At 39.9% G+C, this 14,439-nt stretch overlaps 1 protein-coding gene across 1 annotated transcript in view; it reads right to left on the bottom strand.

Annotated features, from left to right (window-relative positions):
- The window catches only part of SAP30 (Sin3A associated protein 30), a 40,325-nt gene that overhangs the window by 17,851 nt on the left and 8,035 nt on the right, over positions 1–14,439 (bottom strand). The window contains exon 2 of the mRNA XM_077477213.1: positions 7,933–8,058. Coding sequence (XP_077333339.1) covers positions 7,933–8,058 — 126 coding nt within the window. The remainder of the gene's footprint in view (positions 1–7,932; positions 8,059–14,439) is intronic.

Raw genomic sequence — 14,439 nt, 5'->3', positions numbered from 1 at the left:
AATTCAGGCTCACTTCTGCATAGAAACCAATGAGCTTCCAGGTTTTATTACCAAAGCTTAATTGAACAAGCTGGGGTTAGAAGCTCATTGGTTTCTATGCAGAAGTGAGCCTGATTTTGCACTTTCTAGCTTTAGTAAATAAACCCCATTGTGTACTTAAAAGTGGGGTATGCCTGTATTGCACTTTTTATTTATATGGCCAGCGACTTATAATAAATCACAACACTACACAATAAAAATAGGAATGCTCAACAAATATTTATTGCAGTTTATGTAATATGTGCATTTAGCAAAGAAGGGAAATTATTAAAGGGAGTACACATGGGAACAGCAATTTGCTAAGAGCTTGATGTACCAACGTGTGATTTGCTTTGAAGAGCTATAAAGTGAGCCTGGACCTGATTCACTAATGTGGAAAGGGAGCTAAAATAAGCCTGTATTCACTGCACACATCCAGTCATGTGAAGAGGATATAGATTTCAAGTCCACAGAATCACTTTAATCTGAATAAATCAGGCCGCAGAAAGACATTAAACTAACTGCCCAGCAGCAAGCCCTAATTGGTACGCAGAGTGGCCTAGTTAAAACACCTTAGTAAAACAGATTGTATGTGGAAGCAATGCAACACATCAATCTACCTCTGCAAAGTGCGGTGAAATAAGTAACCCTACATAGGAAACAAATGTTGTAAATTGTTGCATTGAGTCTATGAATTTGAAGAACATATACCGATATCCATTCAGTGGTGTGCTGGTGATATATGGATCTCTGTGTGAATGAGAACAGCACCATTTGCCCCATTGTTTCAGAACACACTGTATGGTGTGCAAACTAGAAAAAAAATATTGGTGGTATAGGCACTTAAGGTGGCCATAGAGGAATTGTTTTCTTTCGACCTGCCAGCAGGCATCCACACAAGCGAGGTTGATAGAGGAATCCTCCCCACTGGGACATTGTATTCTGAAAGCGAGACTAATTGAGAAACATTTTCCAATACTCCCTTTCGACAGAAGTCAATTAACAACTGACTCCTGTCTAACAGGGATGGACATACATGGATCGAAAACTCAGTCCCTGCTGAACAGCCGAATTTCATTCCATCTTTGGCCAGCTTTAGGCTAGGTTCACATTCCTGGAATTCTGCATTGCAGGAACTGCGCACGTTCACGAAATGCACAAAAAATATGCGTTGTGTTTGCAACTGTGCCATTAATCAACTGTTGCAACTTTGCGTGCAACTGTGCCATTTATTCTTAATGGTACAAAAAAAGGGGGGTTATGCACCTCTCATGCGATTTTCCCACACAACGCAACGCATTAAAACACACAAAGACACATGCGCACCGTCTTACCTGCTTCGGTTTATACAAAGCCTAAAGATTATACATGTGCCATTTGCCAGTGAAAAATTGGCTTAGACTTATAACAGAACATCACTCAAAAGTGGTTCATTTCCCCCCTCCACTCCTTAATGATTGAGAAATTTTCCCAGTTTTCCCAAGATTGTGTCTTCGTGGCTACAGAGGTTGCCAGGAGGAAAACAGGAAACATCCCCGACACATCCTCGGAGAAAAACAGAAACTATGAGGCTTCGTGTACACTGGACGTTTTTACAACCTCTCCTGAACAATTTAACTTGACAGATAATAACCCATGTTGAAAACATCCATTTTGCTGCGTTTACATGCCACGTCATGAAAATTATATATATATATATATATATATATATATATATATATATATATATATATATATATATATATATATATATATATATATATATATATATATATATATATTTATATATTACACACACACACAATATAACTACAAAAGTGACTACACCCCTCACATTTTTGTAAGTATTTTATTATATCTTTTAATGTGACAACACTGAAGAAATTACACTTTGCTACTATGTAAAGTAGTGAGTGTACAGCTTGTAGACCAGTGTAAATTTGCTGGTCCTCAAAATAACTCAACACAAAGCCATTATTGTCTAAACTGCCGGCAACAAAAGTGAGTACACCCCTAAGTGAAAAAGTCTAAACTGGGCTTAATTAGCCATTTTCCATCCCCAGTGTCATGTGACTCGTTAGTGTTAACAGGTCTGATGTGTGAATGGGGAGCAAGTGTGTTAAATTTTGTGTCATCACATTCAGTCTTTCATACTGGTCACTGGAAGTTCAACATGGCACCTCATTGCAAAGAACTCTCTGAAGATCCAAAAAAAAAAGAACTGTTGCTCTACATAAAGTTGACCTAGGCTATAAGAAGATTGCCAAGACCCTGAAAATGAGCTGCAGCACAGTGGCCAAGACCATATAGCGGTTTAACAGGACGGGTTCCACTCAGAACAGGCCTTGCCATGGTCGACCAGAGAAGTTGAGTAGACGTATGAGTGCTGCCAGCATTGCTGCAGAGGTTGAAGGAGTGGGGGGATCAGCCTGTCAGTGCTCAGACCATACGCCGCACACTTCAACAAATTGGTCTGCATGTCTGTGTTGTTCTAGAAGGAAGCCTCTTCTATGACGATGCACAAAAAAGCCTGCAAACAGTTTGCTGAATACAAGCAGACTAAGGACATGGATTACTTGAACCATGTCCTGTGGTCTGATGAGACCAAGATAAACTTATTTGGTTCAGATGGTGTCAAGCGTGTGTGCCGTCAACCAGGTGAGGAGTACAAAAACAAGTGTCTCCTGCCTACAGTCAAGCATGGTGGTGCGAGCGTTATGGTCTGGGGCTGTATGAGTGCTGCTGACACTGGGGAGTTACAGTTTATTGAGGGAACCATGAATGCCAACATGTACTGCGACATACTGAAGCAGAACATGATTCCCTCCCTTCGGAGACTGGGCCACAGGGCAGTATTCCAACATGATAATGACCCCAAACACATCTCCAAGATGATCACTGCTTTGCTAAAGAAGCTGAGGGTAAAGGTTATGGACTGACCAAGCATGTCTCCAGACCTAAACCCTATTAAGCATCTGTGGGGCATGCTCAGACGGAAGGTGGAGGAGCTCAAGGTCTCCAACATCCACCAGCTCCGTGAGGTCATCATGGAGGAGTGGAAGAGGACTTCCGTGACAACCTGTGAAGCTCTGGTGAACTCCATGCCCAAACGGGTTAAGGCAGTGCCACACAAAATATTGACACTTTGGGCCCAATTTGGACATTTTCACTTACGGGTGTACTCACTTTTGTTGCCAGTGGTTTAGACATAAATCGCTGTGTGTCGAGTTATTTTGAGGGGACAGCAGATTTACACCGTTATACAAGCTGTACACTCACTTTATATTGTAGCAAAGTGTAATTTCTTCAGTGTTGTCACATGAAAAGATAGAATAAAATATTTACAAAAATGTGAGGGGTGTACTGACTTTTGTGAGATACTGAAATGCCTCTAAACTCGGCTTTTGAACACACTGTTTTTGCGTTCCAATAAAAGCCTCTAAACTCAACTGCCTAGAAACGACTGTAAACGACCCTGTGTACATGTACTGATAAGATAACAGAGGAGAGTTCAGGAGCAGTTGAAAAAATTGCCTAACTGCTCCTAAACGTCCGTTTAGCAGCAGCAGTGTTCATGAGGCCTTAGACCCCTTTCACAGTGGGTCGTTTTGCGGGCGATACAGCTCTAAAAATAGCACCTGCAAACCAACCTGAAATAGCCTACGCCGTGTCTCCAGTGTGAAAGCACCAAAGCCTTTCACACTGGAGCAGTGCTCAAGGACAGTAAAAAAAATAAAAAAAATAAAAGTCCTGCTAGCAGCATCTTTGGAGCGGTGAAGGAGCGGTGTGTATACAGCTCCTTCAATCAATGGGGCAGCGCGGCTATTCCGCCGGCAAAACGCCCCTGCAGAGACGCTTTATGGTGGTTTTTAACTCGTTCTCGGCCGAATAGCGCCGCAAATCTGACGGTAAATCGCCGTTAAAAATAGCGGCGCTTTACCGCCGACGCACCTCCCACCCTAGTGTGAAAGGGGCCTTAGTCAAAGAAATCTACCATCACCAACCACTATTGCCCCAACACTGGGTGGTCAAGGAAGTCTTTGCACCTCGATGCTTCCAATCAGTCAAAATTCATCTTGTATATGTTCTGGTAAGATTTGTCAGTTACTTCACACACAAAAAAAAAAAAAAATCCCCAAGTAACCTAGTGTTTAGAAACAAGAAGAAGACATACTGAGAGAAATATAAAGGCTGCTATTGCAGACCTTATTCTGGAAATGATCATTGCCTGGCTGCCTTTGGCCTCAATGATTTCTCAGCCAATGTTAAGTAGTAAATCCCCAAAAGATCTACATTTATGTTCCTGGTCTATTACTCAAAGTACTTTTCTCAGTATAGGTTTCCTTTAAACACTAAGCAAACAGTGGTTCTTGTTAAAGCCAGGAGGAAGAGAATCATTTTGCACAGTTCCTTTTGTAAGACCGATTCAATCTTCATGTGACAGAATGGTTCCTATTTCCTCCAATAACCTATGAAAAAGGAACTTCAGCTAAAAAAAAAAAAAAAAAAAAAAAAAAAAAAGACATTTACTGGAGTCTGTCTTTGTTGGGGAAACATGCTTTCAGTATCTGTCCCAGTGACTACACAGGAAAAAAAAGTAAATCAGCTCTGGGAAGGGGTCACAGATTTTATGAAAGAAAAAATATGTCTAGAGATGAGCTATAAGGTGTCCACAGAAATGAGACGATTTTTGCCCAATTTCACCAGTTATAGTAAAGAAAATAAAATGATTTGCTATGGTGCAGTTTTATCTCCGAATTTTTGGTGCGATGAGGTTTAAAAAAAAAAAAAAAATCCTGCTTTCTGCATTTTTTTTTTTTTTTTGGAGTCTGACCGCAGCTTTATTATAGCCAAAGTGTACATGTACATGGCAGCATTCTAGAGCTCAAAATAAGGAAGTAACAGGAAAAAAAAATAATATCAAATGTAGAAGAGCATATTTTTCCACGTAAATACATTCTAGTTATGAAAAAAAAGAAAAAGACCTTATTCTTGGAAATGCTGTATGCACGTGAAGGCAAGTACTTCATATGCCATTGCATGTGGTTTTTTTTTTTGCACTTGATTTTTCTGACAGCAAGATTCATCATATTAACGAGTAAATTATTAATAGTACCTGTGCACAGAGACTTTTGTAAGCGCTTTGTTGCTTTCCATCGCATTTCACAGCTCTCTAGCAATCCCTAGATAACAGCTGTGAAAACTTTCTGTAAAAATCCACATTACCCATTTTCAAAATCCCATCCCATCCCCCCTTTTTTTTTTTACCCATTGGCTGGAATTATTGTTTCTATTAGCCATCAGAAAAGAAAAGAATTGTTCCAGCCAATCAGGAAAGAAGGGATGATGTTACTGTACACAGTAAAACGAAACCTTCACTATACCTTAAAGTGGTGGGCCAGCTGAAATATTATTTTTTTAAGTCAGCAGCTACAAACACTGTAGCTGCTGACTTTTAATAAGCACACTTACCTGTCCAGGGTGCCCGCAATATTGGCCGCCTGAGTTCGACCTGTCCCTTGGGTCCCGGCGCACCCATTCCAACTAAGCCCGTTTCCTACTGCGCATGCGCGAGCCACGCAGTGCTTTGTGAATGGCCGGCTGTGTTCTGGGACAAACAGTTCCCAGAACACACTGCGCCACCTTCCCCGGAAGACAACGTGAGGAGGAGAAGACTGAAGATCACCATGGTGTAAGAAGTGGCAGATTAGGACGATCTGCTTAGCAACAGCCATTTCTATTAAGTTAAAAAAAAACATTTTTTTCCATTTTTTTTCTCCAGATATTTTAGGGACATTTTTATGAGTTTTTTTAGGGTGGCCCTCCACTTTAAGTTTTCATTCTCATGGGTGCAGAGGGTCATACAATGTAAAAAGGGCATGTGTTTGTGCACCTGGAAGGTGCCTGGGAATGACAATGTTTGCATACAGCCACCCATATAAATCACTAACTTGCTGCGGCTGTATATGTGTAACAACACATCCAAGAGTTTCTATGTGTAAAAAGAAGCACGGAGTGGCCTTGGCCCCAAAATGCCTGGGTGCCCCCCAGCCACATACATACATGCTGTACAGTACAGGGACTAGCGTTTTTGCTGTATACCTGGCAAGGACTGAGGTATACAGCTGTCTGCACCCATGTAAATGAGGCCAAAAAGTCTGATTTTCAGAGGTTTCGAAGCAGGTATGTAGTTCCTACATCTTTATTGTTCCCCATCTATGTCAGATAGGGAGCAATAAAGAGCTTACAACCGACTCAATGAACAAGCACTGTTAGATGGGATAGCAAGAGTGACATGGTTTACTTAAAAGTAGAACTAAAGGCAAAACTTTTTCTCTTCTTAATTTTGGACAGTGTAAGGGAGGGTTGGCCATCAATTTCCCATTGGGGGTGATTTACCTTCACTTCCTGTCCCACAGCAAAAACAGGAAGGTGAGATCAAATCCCTCCAAGGAGATGTTGTCACCGGGGTCACCCAAACTAGTATCCCCATGGGAAGACTTCTCCTGTATTATGGTTCTGGGGACAACCCAAAATTTGGGAATTTCTTTTAGTTTCATTTTGATAATCACGGGATAGAGAGGGGGGGGGGGAATCTCCCTAATGGGGTTACAAATGTCAATAAAAGCCCGACAGGTGTTGGTGTTCTAATCCCTCTCCACCAAATCTAAAACAAAAAATGCCTTTAGTTACACTTTAAAAGGCAAAACAGTTCCCTTTCAAATGCCTCAATAAACTGTGCTTTAACCACTTGCCGACCAGCGCATGCCGATATACATCCTAACTTTGAGGACAGATATCGTTGTTATGGCACTAGCTCGCCATAACCCTGGTATCCTCATATTCGGCAGGCAGTTGGCTACAAGATAAAAGTGGTCCCTGCGGCAGATTCGCAGCAAGATCGCTTTTATCAGCGGCCCCCACTCGTCTCTATGACATTGCTGGGCGGAAGCGACGTCATAACGTGGCTTCCGCCCATATCGCTTAAAAAGGGCATTTTTTTAAAATCAATAATTTTTTTTTTTTTATTGCATTTTAGTGTCAATATGAGATCTGAGGTCTTTTTGACCCCATATCTCATATTTAAGAGGTCCTGTCATGTTTTTTTTTTCTATTACAAGGGATGTTTACATTCATTGTAATAGGAATAAAAGTGACTTTTTTTTTTTTAAACACTGTAAAATTAAAGAGGTAAAATAAATAAGAATTTTTTTTTTAAACGTGCCCTGTCCCGATGAGCTCGCGTGCAGAAGCGAAAACGCATATGTGAGTAGCGCCCACATATGAAAACGGTGTTCAAACAACACATGTGAAGTATTGCCGTGATCGGTAGAGCGAGAGCACTAATTCTAGCCCTAGACCTCCTCTGTAACTCAATACATGCAACCTGTAGAATTTTTTAAACGTTGCCTATGGAGATTTTTAAGGGTAAAAGTTTGTTGCCATTCCACGAGCGGGTGCAATTTTGAAGCGTGACATGTTGGGTATCAATTTACTCGGGAGTAACATTACCTTTCACAATATAAAAAATAAATTGGGCTAACTTTACTGTTGTCTTATTTTTTAATTCAAAAACGTTTATTTTTTCCAAAAAAAAAGTGCACTTGTAAGACTGCTGCCCAAATACAGTGTGACAGAAAGTATTGCAATGACCGCCATTTTATTCTCTAGGGTGTAAGAAGAAGAAAAAATAAAAAGTATAAAGTTTGGGGGTTCTAAGTCATTTTCTAGCCAAAAAAAATAAAAATAGGTTTTTAACTTGTAAACGACAAATCTCAGAAAGAGGCTCAGTCCTTAAGTGGTTAAAGGCTTGCTACAAATACAAAACTATAAAAGAATGAATACACAGTTCGGTCAAAATAGTACACAGATGACTGTACACTTCAGATAAAAACATAAATTTGAAAAGTATACCTCCGGAGTATCAGTGTCATGGACAGGGGAGTCCCCTTCATCATCATCACTACCCTTCCGTTTCCGTCTGTTCCTTACACTCTGAATTAAGTTCTTGTGGAAGTCACAAATATAAAGATGCCTTGCCTAAAACAGATAAAACGTATGCAGTATAAGTAACATAAATTTAGAAGTAGGCCATAACAAGTGGATCCCTACTCCTGGGATATCGGTGTCCTTTTATGAAAAGACAAACTTGCCCTTTAAATTCTTGTCAAGCCTAGGTGTACAGGAGGAAGCTCCAATACTTCATGTAGTCCTTGCTCCAGCAGGATTCATCTATGCTGCATGCTGTGCAGCCTGCCCCCACAACTCGGAACCAAGGACAGAAAAGGTGAGATTCGGAATCCCACTAGAGCAAGGCACAAGGTAATTATTGCAGATTATTCCTTAAACCCATATAATTAACAGTGTTCATTTTGTCGACTAAAACATTTAAGTTGACTAAATTAATAATATTTTAGTCGACTAAAATCAAAACAGCTGAGATTACTAAAATATGACTAAAACTAAAATGGCATTTTATTCAGAAGACTAAAATGGGACTAAAATGCCATTTTAATCAAAAGACTAAGACTAAAACTAAATTGAAATTTGACTTGAAAATTAACATTGGTCTGTAGTGCATGTTCATACCTCAATGCCATAACAAATAACATATTCGATTTTTCACTCCAGCAGTATATAATGACTTTGGAAATTGTTAACTAATGCATTACAATTTAATTACACCTATTAGATTTTAGACAAATAAAATGAGTTTTAGTCACCTAAAATGTACTGGAGATTTTAGTCGACTAAAACATAGGACATTTTAGTTGACTAAAATGTGCTGGAGATTTAGTTGACTAAATACGACAAACAATTGCAGAAGACTAAAATGGGACTAAAACGCCATTTTAGTCCTAAGACTAAGACTAAATCAAAAATGTGCTGCCAAAATTAACACTGATCATTAAAAATGATCAATAAATGCTAAATGCTGTATTACATGAAGTTCATACTCAGTCACTATGGGATTTGTTTTCTGCAATAAAACCTGGTAGATCCTGCTGTTCTCTATTTCCACCTTCTTTCCATGTTCCCAATTCAGCTAGGGATTTTGCAGCTGTGGTGGCAGCTCTGCACATGCTCAGTTTTCAGTTTCTGCACTAAGCATTTCCTCCCTATCATATCCGAGCAGCCCATGTGACTATAGAATCACACATGTGGGCATATACACAGAGGGAAATGACAGCCCACTCCCTCCCTTCTCCTCCATGCCCACTAACCAGCTAAACACAATGAGGGCAGGATATTACATCTTGATTGATGGAGGCTTCACCTTCCTGTTATTCTAAAACACAGGCTGGAATGGTGTGAGAGTCTGTGACTGGCATAAACCCCCCCATACCATGTTATTGCCAAAAAATAATAAAGATTTAATTTCAAATATATTAGCTCCTGCTGCTGTCAATCAAATCCTGTGAGGAGGGAGCAGGGTGGGGCCGAGCTGCACTGTGTATGTGTCTATAGATGCCATACAGCCTGGCTCAAAATCAAGCCAGCACAAGTGCCCCCATAGAAAGCGGCTTGCTATGGGTTCACTCGGAAGGGAGGAGGAGCCTAGACTGCCAGCAGAGGACCCCAGAAGAGGAGGTTCGGGACCACTCTGTGCAATACCAATGCACAGAGCAGGTAAGTATAAGAGGTTTTTTATTTTAATAAAAAAATAATTATACTTTTACAATCACTTTAAGCTGGCTATACACTCACACGTCTAAACTCTCTGAAAAGTAATCTGTGATGGATTGCTTTTCTAAGTGTGGCTAGGCAGCCACCATCAGGCATTCAGGAGGCTCCTGCCCCGGTTTTCAATAGGACTAAATGTGCCACAATTAAGAACCAAGTATTTGACTCACGGTTGCAACATGGACCCTTTGACATGGAAAAGTGAGCTTGATAGGCAGCTTAGTTTGTCAAAATCACATACAGTGTTAGCCCTTGCACACACGGTCGGAGAATCCGTCGGAATGTGTCCTATCGGACCGTGTTGTCGGATAATCCGACTGTGTGTGGTATGCATCGCACTGATTCCGTCGGACTCAATTTTCCAACTTGTTGGAAATATTTCCCGACCAACTGGTTCGATCGGACATACTCCGATCATGTGTAGAGAATTTTGATCGGACCAAGTGCCACGCATGCTCAGATCAAATTCCTACATCAAAGCTATTGGCTCCTAGCCTGAACGTAGCCCCATCGTAACGAAATTACGTCATCACGTTCTGAATAATCGGATTTTTCGACAACTTAGTCCGACCGTGTGAATGCAACAGTTTCGGACACAATCCGACGGACAAAATCCGGCGGACAAAATCCAAAGGATTTGGTTGTCGAAATCTCCGACCGTGTGTACAGGGGCTTAGACGTGCTGCAGCCCTCTCTGCTGCAGCCCAACACAAAGCATCATGGGTGCAGCATGTGAACGGCCCCCTCTGGCCGTATTATAGGCTTTAGGCGGGCATTCAACGTGGCCCAACTCCCCAATTTTACTGCCCCTGACAGGCCATGTAGAAAATTTGGCTTTAGACTTCCTATATTCATACTGTAAACAGCTAAACAATGTAGATTGACCAATCGGATTGGATGCAGTTGCTGTTCTGCCAAAAAGTGATGCCTGCAGGGCCACTTATTGAGGACGTTTTGGCTAATTTATCAAGAACCACACTAAATTTGCTTAGGTCACTTTCACACTGGAGTGGGATGCTGCTTGCTTTTTTCTAACGTCCTGCAAGCGCACCGCTCCAGTGTGAAAGCACTCGGGCTCCCACACTGGGGCTGCAGGGGAGGTGTTTTTCAGGTGCTATTTTTAGCCCAAAGTGCCTGAAAAATGCCCAAGTGGGAAAGGGGTCTTAGTGTATTGCCGGCTTAAGACATTAAACTCATTCTAAATTGAGAATTGAAAAAAAAAAAAAAAAAAAAGTAAAAAATTCCCAGTAGCCATATAACTGCCCTCAAATATTTACCTGAGTCCTCACTCACAGGATAGAGAAGAGTGATTGGCTCCTGCTGCTTTCAATCAAATCCTGTGAGTAGAGGGTGGAGCCAAGCCTGCACATCTGCCCCCATAGCAAGCAGCTTACTATCATGGCAGACAAAGAAGAGGTGGAGCCAGGAGTGCCGACAGGGGACCCCAGAAGAGAAGGTTCAGGGCCACTCTGCAATTCCACTGCACTGATCAGGTAAGTATACCATGTTTATTAGTTTAGTTAATAAGAAAAAATAATAACTTTACAACCGTTTTAACAATGATTTGACCCTTGCTGTGTGGGGGAGTTCAACATTAATGCTGGTGACAGTTTGCACCAGGTCTCTTTCTTTTATTTGTGCCCTATAGTTACACATCAAATAATGTCACTTTTTCAAATTTTTTTTTTTAACTTTATACTAGAGCTGCACAATTCTGGCACATTATACCAAAAAAAAAAAAAAAAAAAAAAATGGACTAACTTTACCTTTTAGTTTTTTTATTAAATTAATTTAAGTATGCTTTTTGCTAAAATAATTGCATTTGAAAGACCGCTGCGCAAATACAGTGTGACATAAAATATTGCAACAACAGCCAATAAACACACACACGTATTTATTTTATTTATTTATTATATTTTTTTTTGGGGGGGGGGGGGGCTTCTAAGTAATTTTCTAGCAAAAATACTGATTTAAACCAACAAGTGTCAGAAAAAGGTTTAGTCTTTAAGTGGTTACAGACCAAAGTTCATTCATTGGATCTAAGGACTTAGACCCCATACACACTATCAGATTTTCTCTAGATTTGTGTCTTCAGATTTTCCAAACCCATATAATGAGGTCAAACCTTAAGAATTTCAATTTGTATGCAACCAGGCGGGCCCTTTGCACTACATGATTTTGGTAAATCTGAAGACAAAAATCTGCAGAAAATCTAATAGTATGTACGGGGGGCTTAAAGTTGATGTAAACCCAATGTCATCCTTTCTAAACTACTGCCATAGGGGTTATATAGAAGGATATACATCATGCCTCCTGCATGTATCTTTACCTGTCAAATGTCTCCCCTCTGTCTGTTATGAGACCCGAAAAACTGCAGATTCTGTGGGCGGGTCTGTTGTCTGGAGCTCGGTGGGTGGAGTTGTGATGTCAGTAGACTCCCCGCCCACCTCTACACTCCCCTTATCAATATGCATTTTCTCCTGTTTATTTCTTACGCTGAACTTCTGCTATGATCTCTAACATCCAGTGAAATATAGGAAAGTCCCCACATGAGTTCAGCATGCCAAATCATGCTGAGGTGTGGAACATCCAAACCTGGCAGAGCAGCAGAAGAAAGGAGTGGGAGGGAATTAAAAAATAATGCATGTCTCTTAGGCTAGTGCAGGAGGTATGTAAATCACCTGTCACTCACAGCAAGGGGGAGGATTTGACAAAGTTTTTCTGTTTGTCAAGATTTATCTCACTGAACAATAAAAGAGGATTGCTCAGAGCTGGATTAACTCTTTGTGGCAAGACTGGGCTCAAATGATAGGAAATCGTATATTCATTATGACATAAAAAAAAAAAAAGAATAATAATTCGGGTTTACATCCACTTCCACTCAGTTTCCACTAGTACAACTAGTCATGTGACTTGGGAATGTAAAGTCGCATGACAAGTTGTATCCCATGATGTCCAATGAGTACCGCTCATATCTGCGACTTAAAGTCACAGCAACTTCAAAATAATCCCTGTGCTACTTTAGTCCCCACTTTTATGGGGCTTGAGGTCCATAGACCTCAAGGATACACAGGCATTGTTTCAAGTCGCATCAAATTTGCGGGGAAAAATAATATCGAATATTGTCGCAAAATTACGTGACTTTCAGGTCGCAATAGTGAAAACCTAACCTAAGTGTTACAATGTAGCTCTTTATCTCTGTATAAGCAATGTCTCATAAACTTGGCAGGCTGCCTGGATTATTTATTTTTTAGACAGCTGTAAGCAGAGAATTTTGCATAAAATCTGGAAAATGATTGGTTAAGATTGTGAAGAGGGGAAGAATCGCGATCTGATTCTTCAATAATGAATCGTGCAGCTCTACTTCATAACGATTTATATGGCATGTGCATGTACAGGCCTATATTTCATTAAAGTGTAAGAGAGATGGAGTGTAATAACAAAAGATTGCCACCTTTTCTAGGGAAAAACACTGGCTTTATGATCTCTTTCCTAATAATAATATTGGCAACTAGTCTGGTGTCTACCCGCCAGGTGACAACCCCAGTAATAATAACCCCGGGCACTAATCATCAAACAACTTCCAGGCTGTACTGCCTACACTGCTGAGATCTAACATCTGATAGCTCGTACTGGAGACTTTCTCAGCTACTGCTAAATGAACCTTCTGCCAGGTGCTGGGGGAATTCTTCCCTGTCATAATACATCAGAAAAGTACATTTAATGTTTAGCAAATACTAAACCATACGTAAAATCATTTTAAAATATTTGGTAATTAAAAACATCAGTGGAAAACATTTGAAAAAAAAAATACAGAAACATTGCATATCACCATCTCATGAACTGTTAGAAAAAAGGTATCCCTGTATGTGTTTTTTTATTACATTACTAGCATATTTGTATCCTAAAAAAAAACATGTATCAAAGCTGTCCTTGTCTTCAGGACTATTTGGATACACAAGGTGTGTGCATATACATACTGTATATAATAAAAAAAAAAAAAAAAATAAATAAATTTCAAAAAAAATAAAATAAAAAAAAAAGCACACCACACACTAGCTGGACATGTGATAAAAAAAAAAAAAAAACAAACACACACACAAATGCGCAAACCAAAAAATAAAAAAAAATTAAAAATATAAAATAAAAAAAGAATCAAAGAGTGCCAGCTAATATTGAAAAAAGTGTCCCCACAAACAAAGTATATAAATAGTAATAATGTGGCGCTCACCCAAGTAAAGTGCTAAAGTGAACAGAATATATTCATTCAATATTCAATGAAGTCCATAATTAAGTCCAAACTGTGACTTAATCCAAAATTCATAAAATGTGCAAAATAAGCATGTGCAAATTAGGTATATTTCTTTAAGCCTATATTCAAAAAAAGGTGCTTGTGTAATCCAAAATATAAAATTAAATTGACAAATGTGAAAAAGTCCAGTGCAGAAACAAACAATTCTTAAAACGTGTAGTCACGCTTGCTTCCATCATCCGCTATCCACCAATAATGTGCCGCAGCCTCTCACCTCAAATGAAGAGCCCAGCAGGTCTTGTAGCACTTATGGTAGTAATTGGCAGTTTCAACAAAGACACCAGACCAGGCAAAGGTAAAGCAGTGGTTCCCGATATAAATAAACAGTGTTCACCCACTGTGCACAATACGTCCTCGTTAATCTCCTCCACTCAAGACTCATATAAGATAAAGGAGATCTCTATAGTGCAGTAAATCCATATATA

Source organism: Lithobates pipiens, unplaced genomic scaffold (assembly GCF_037356315.1).
Source record: "Lithobates pipiens isolate NorthernLeopardFrog02 unplaced genomic scaffold, aLitPip1_a1.2 Scaffold_13, whole genome shotgun sequence".
NCBI classification, from domain to species: Eukaryota; Metazoa; Chordata; class Amphibia; order Anura; family Ranidae; genus Lithobates; species Lithobates pipiens.
The sequence above is the reverse complement of the archived record's forward strand: the minus strand, read 5'-3'. Positions and strand labels throughout refer to the sequence as shown.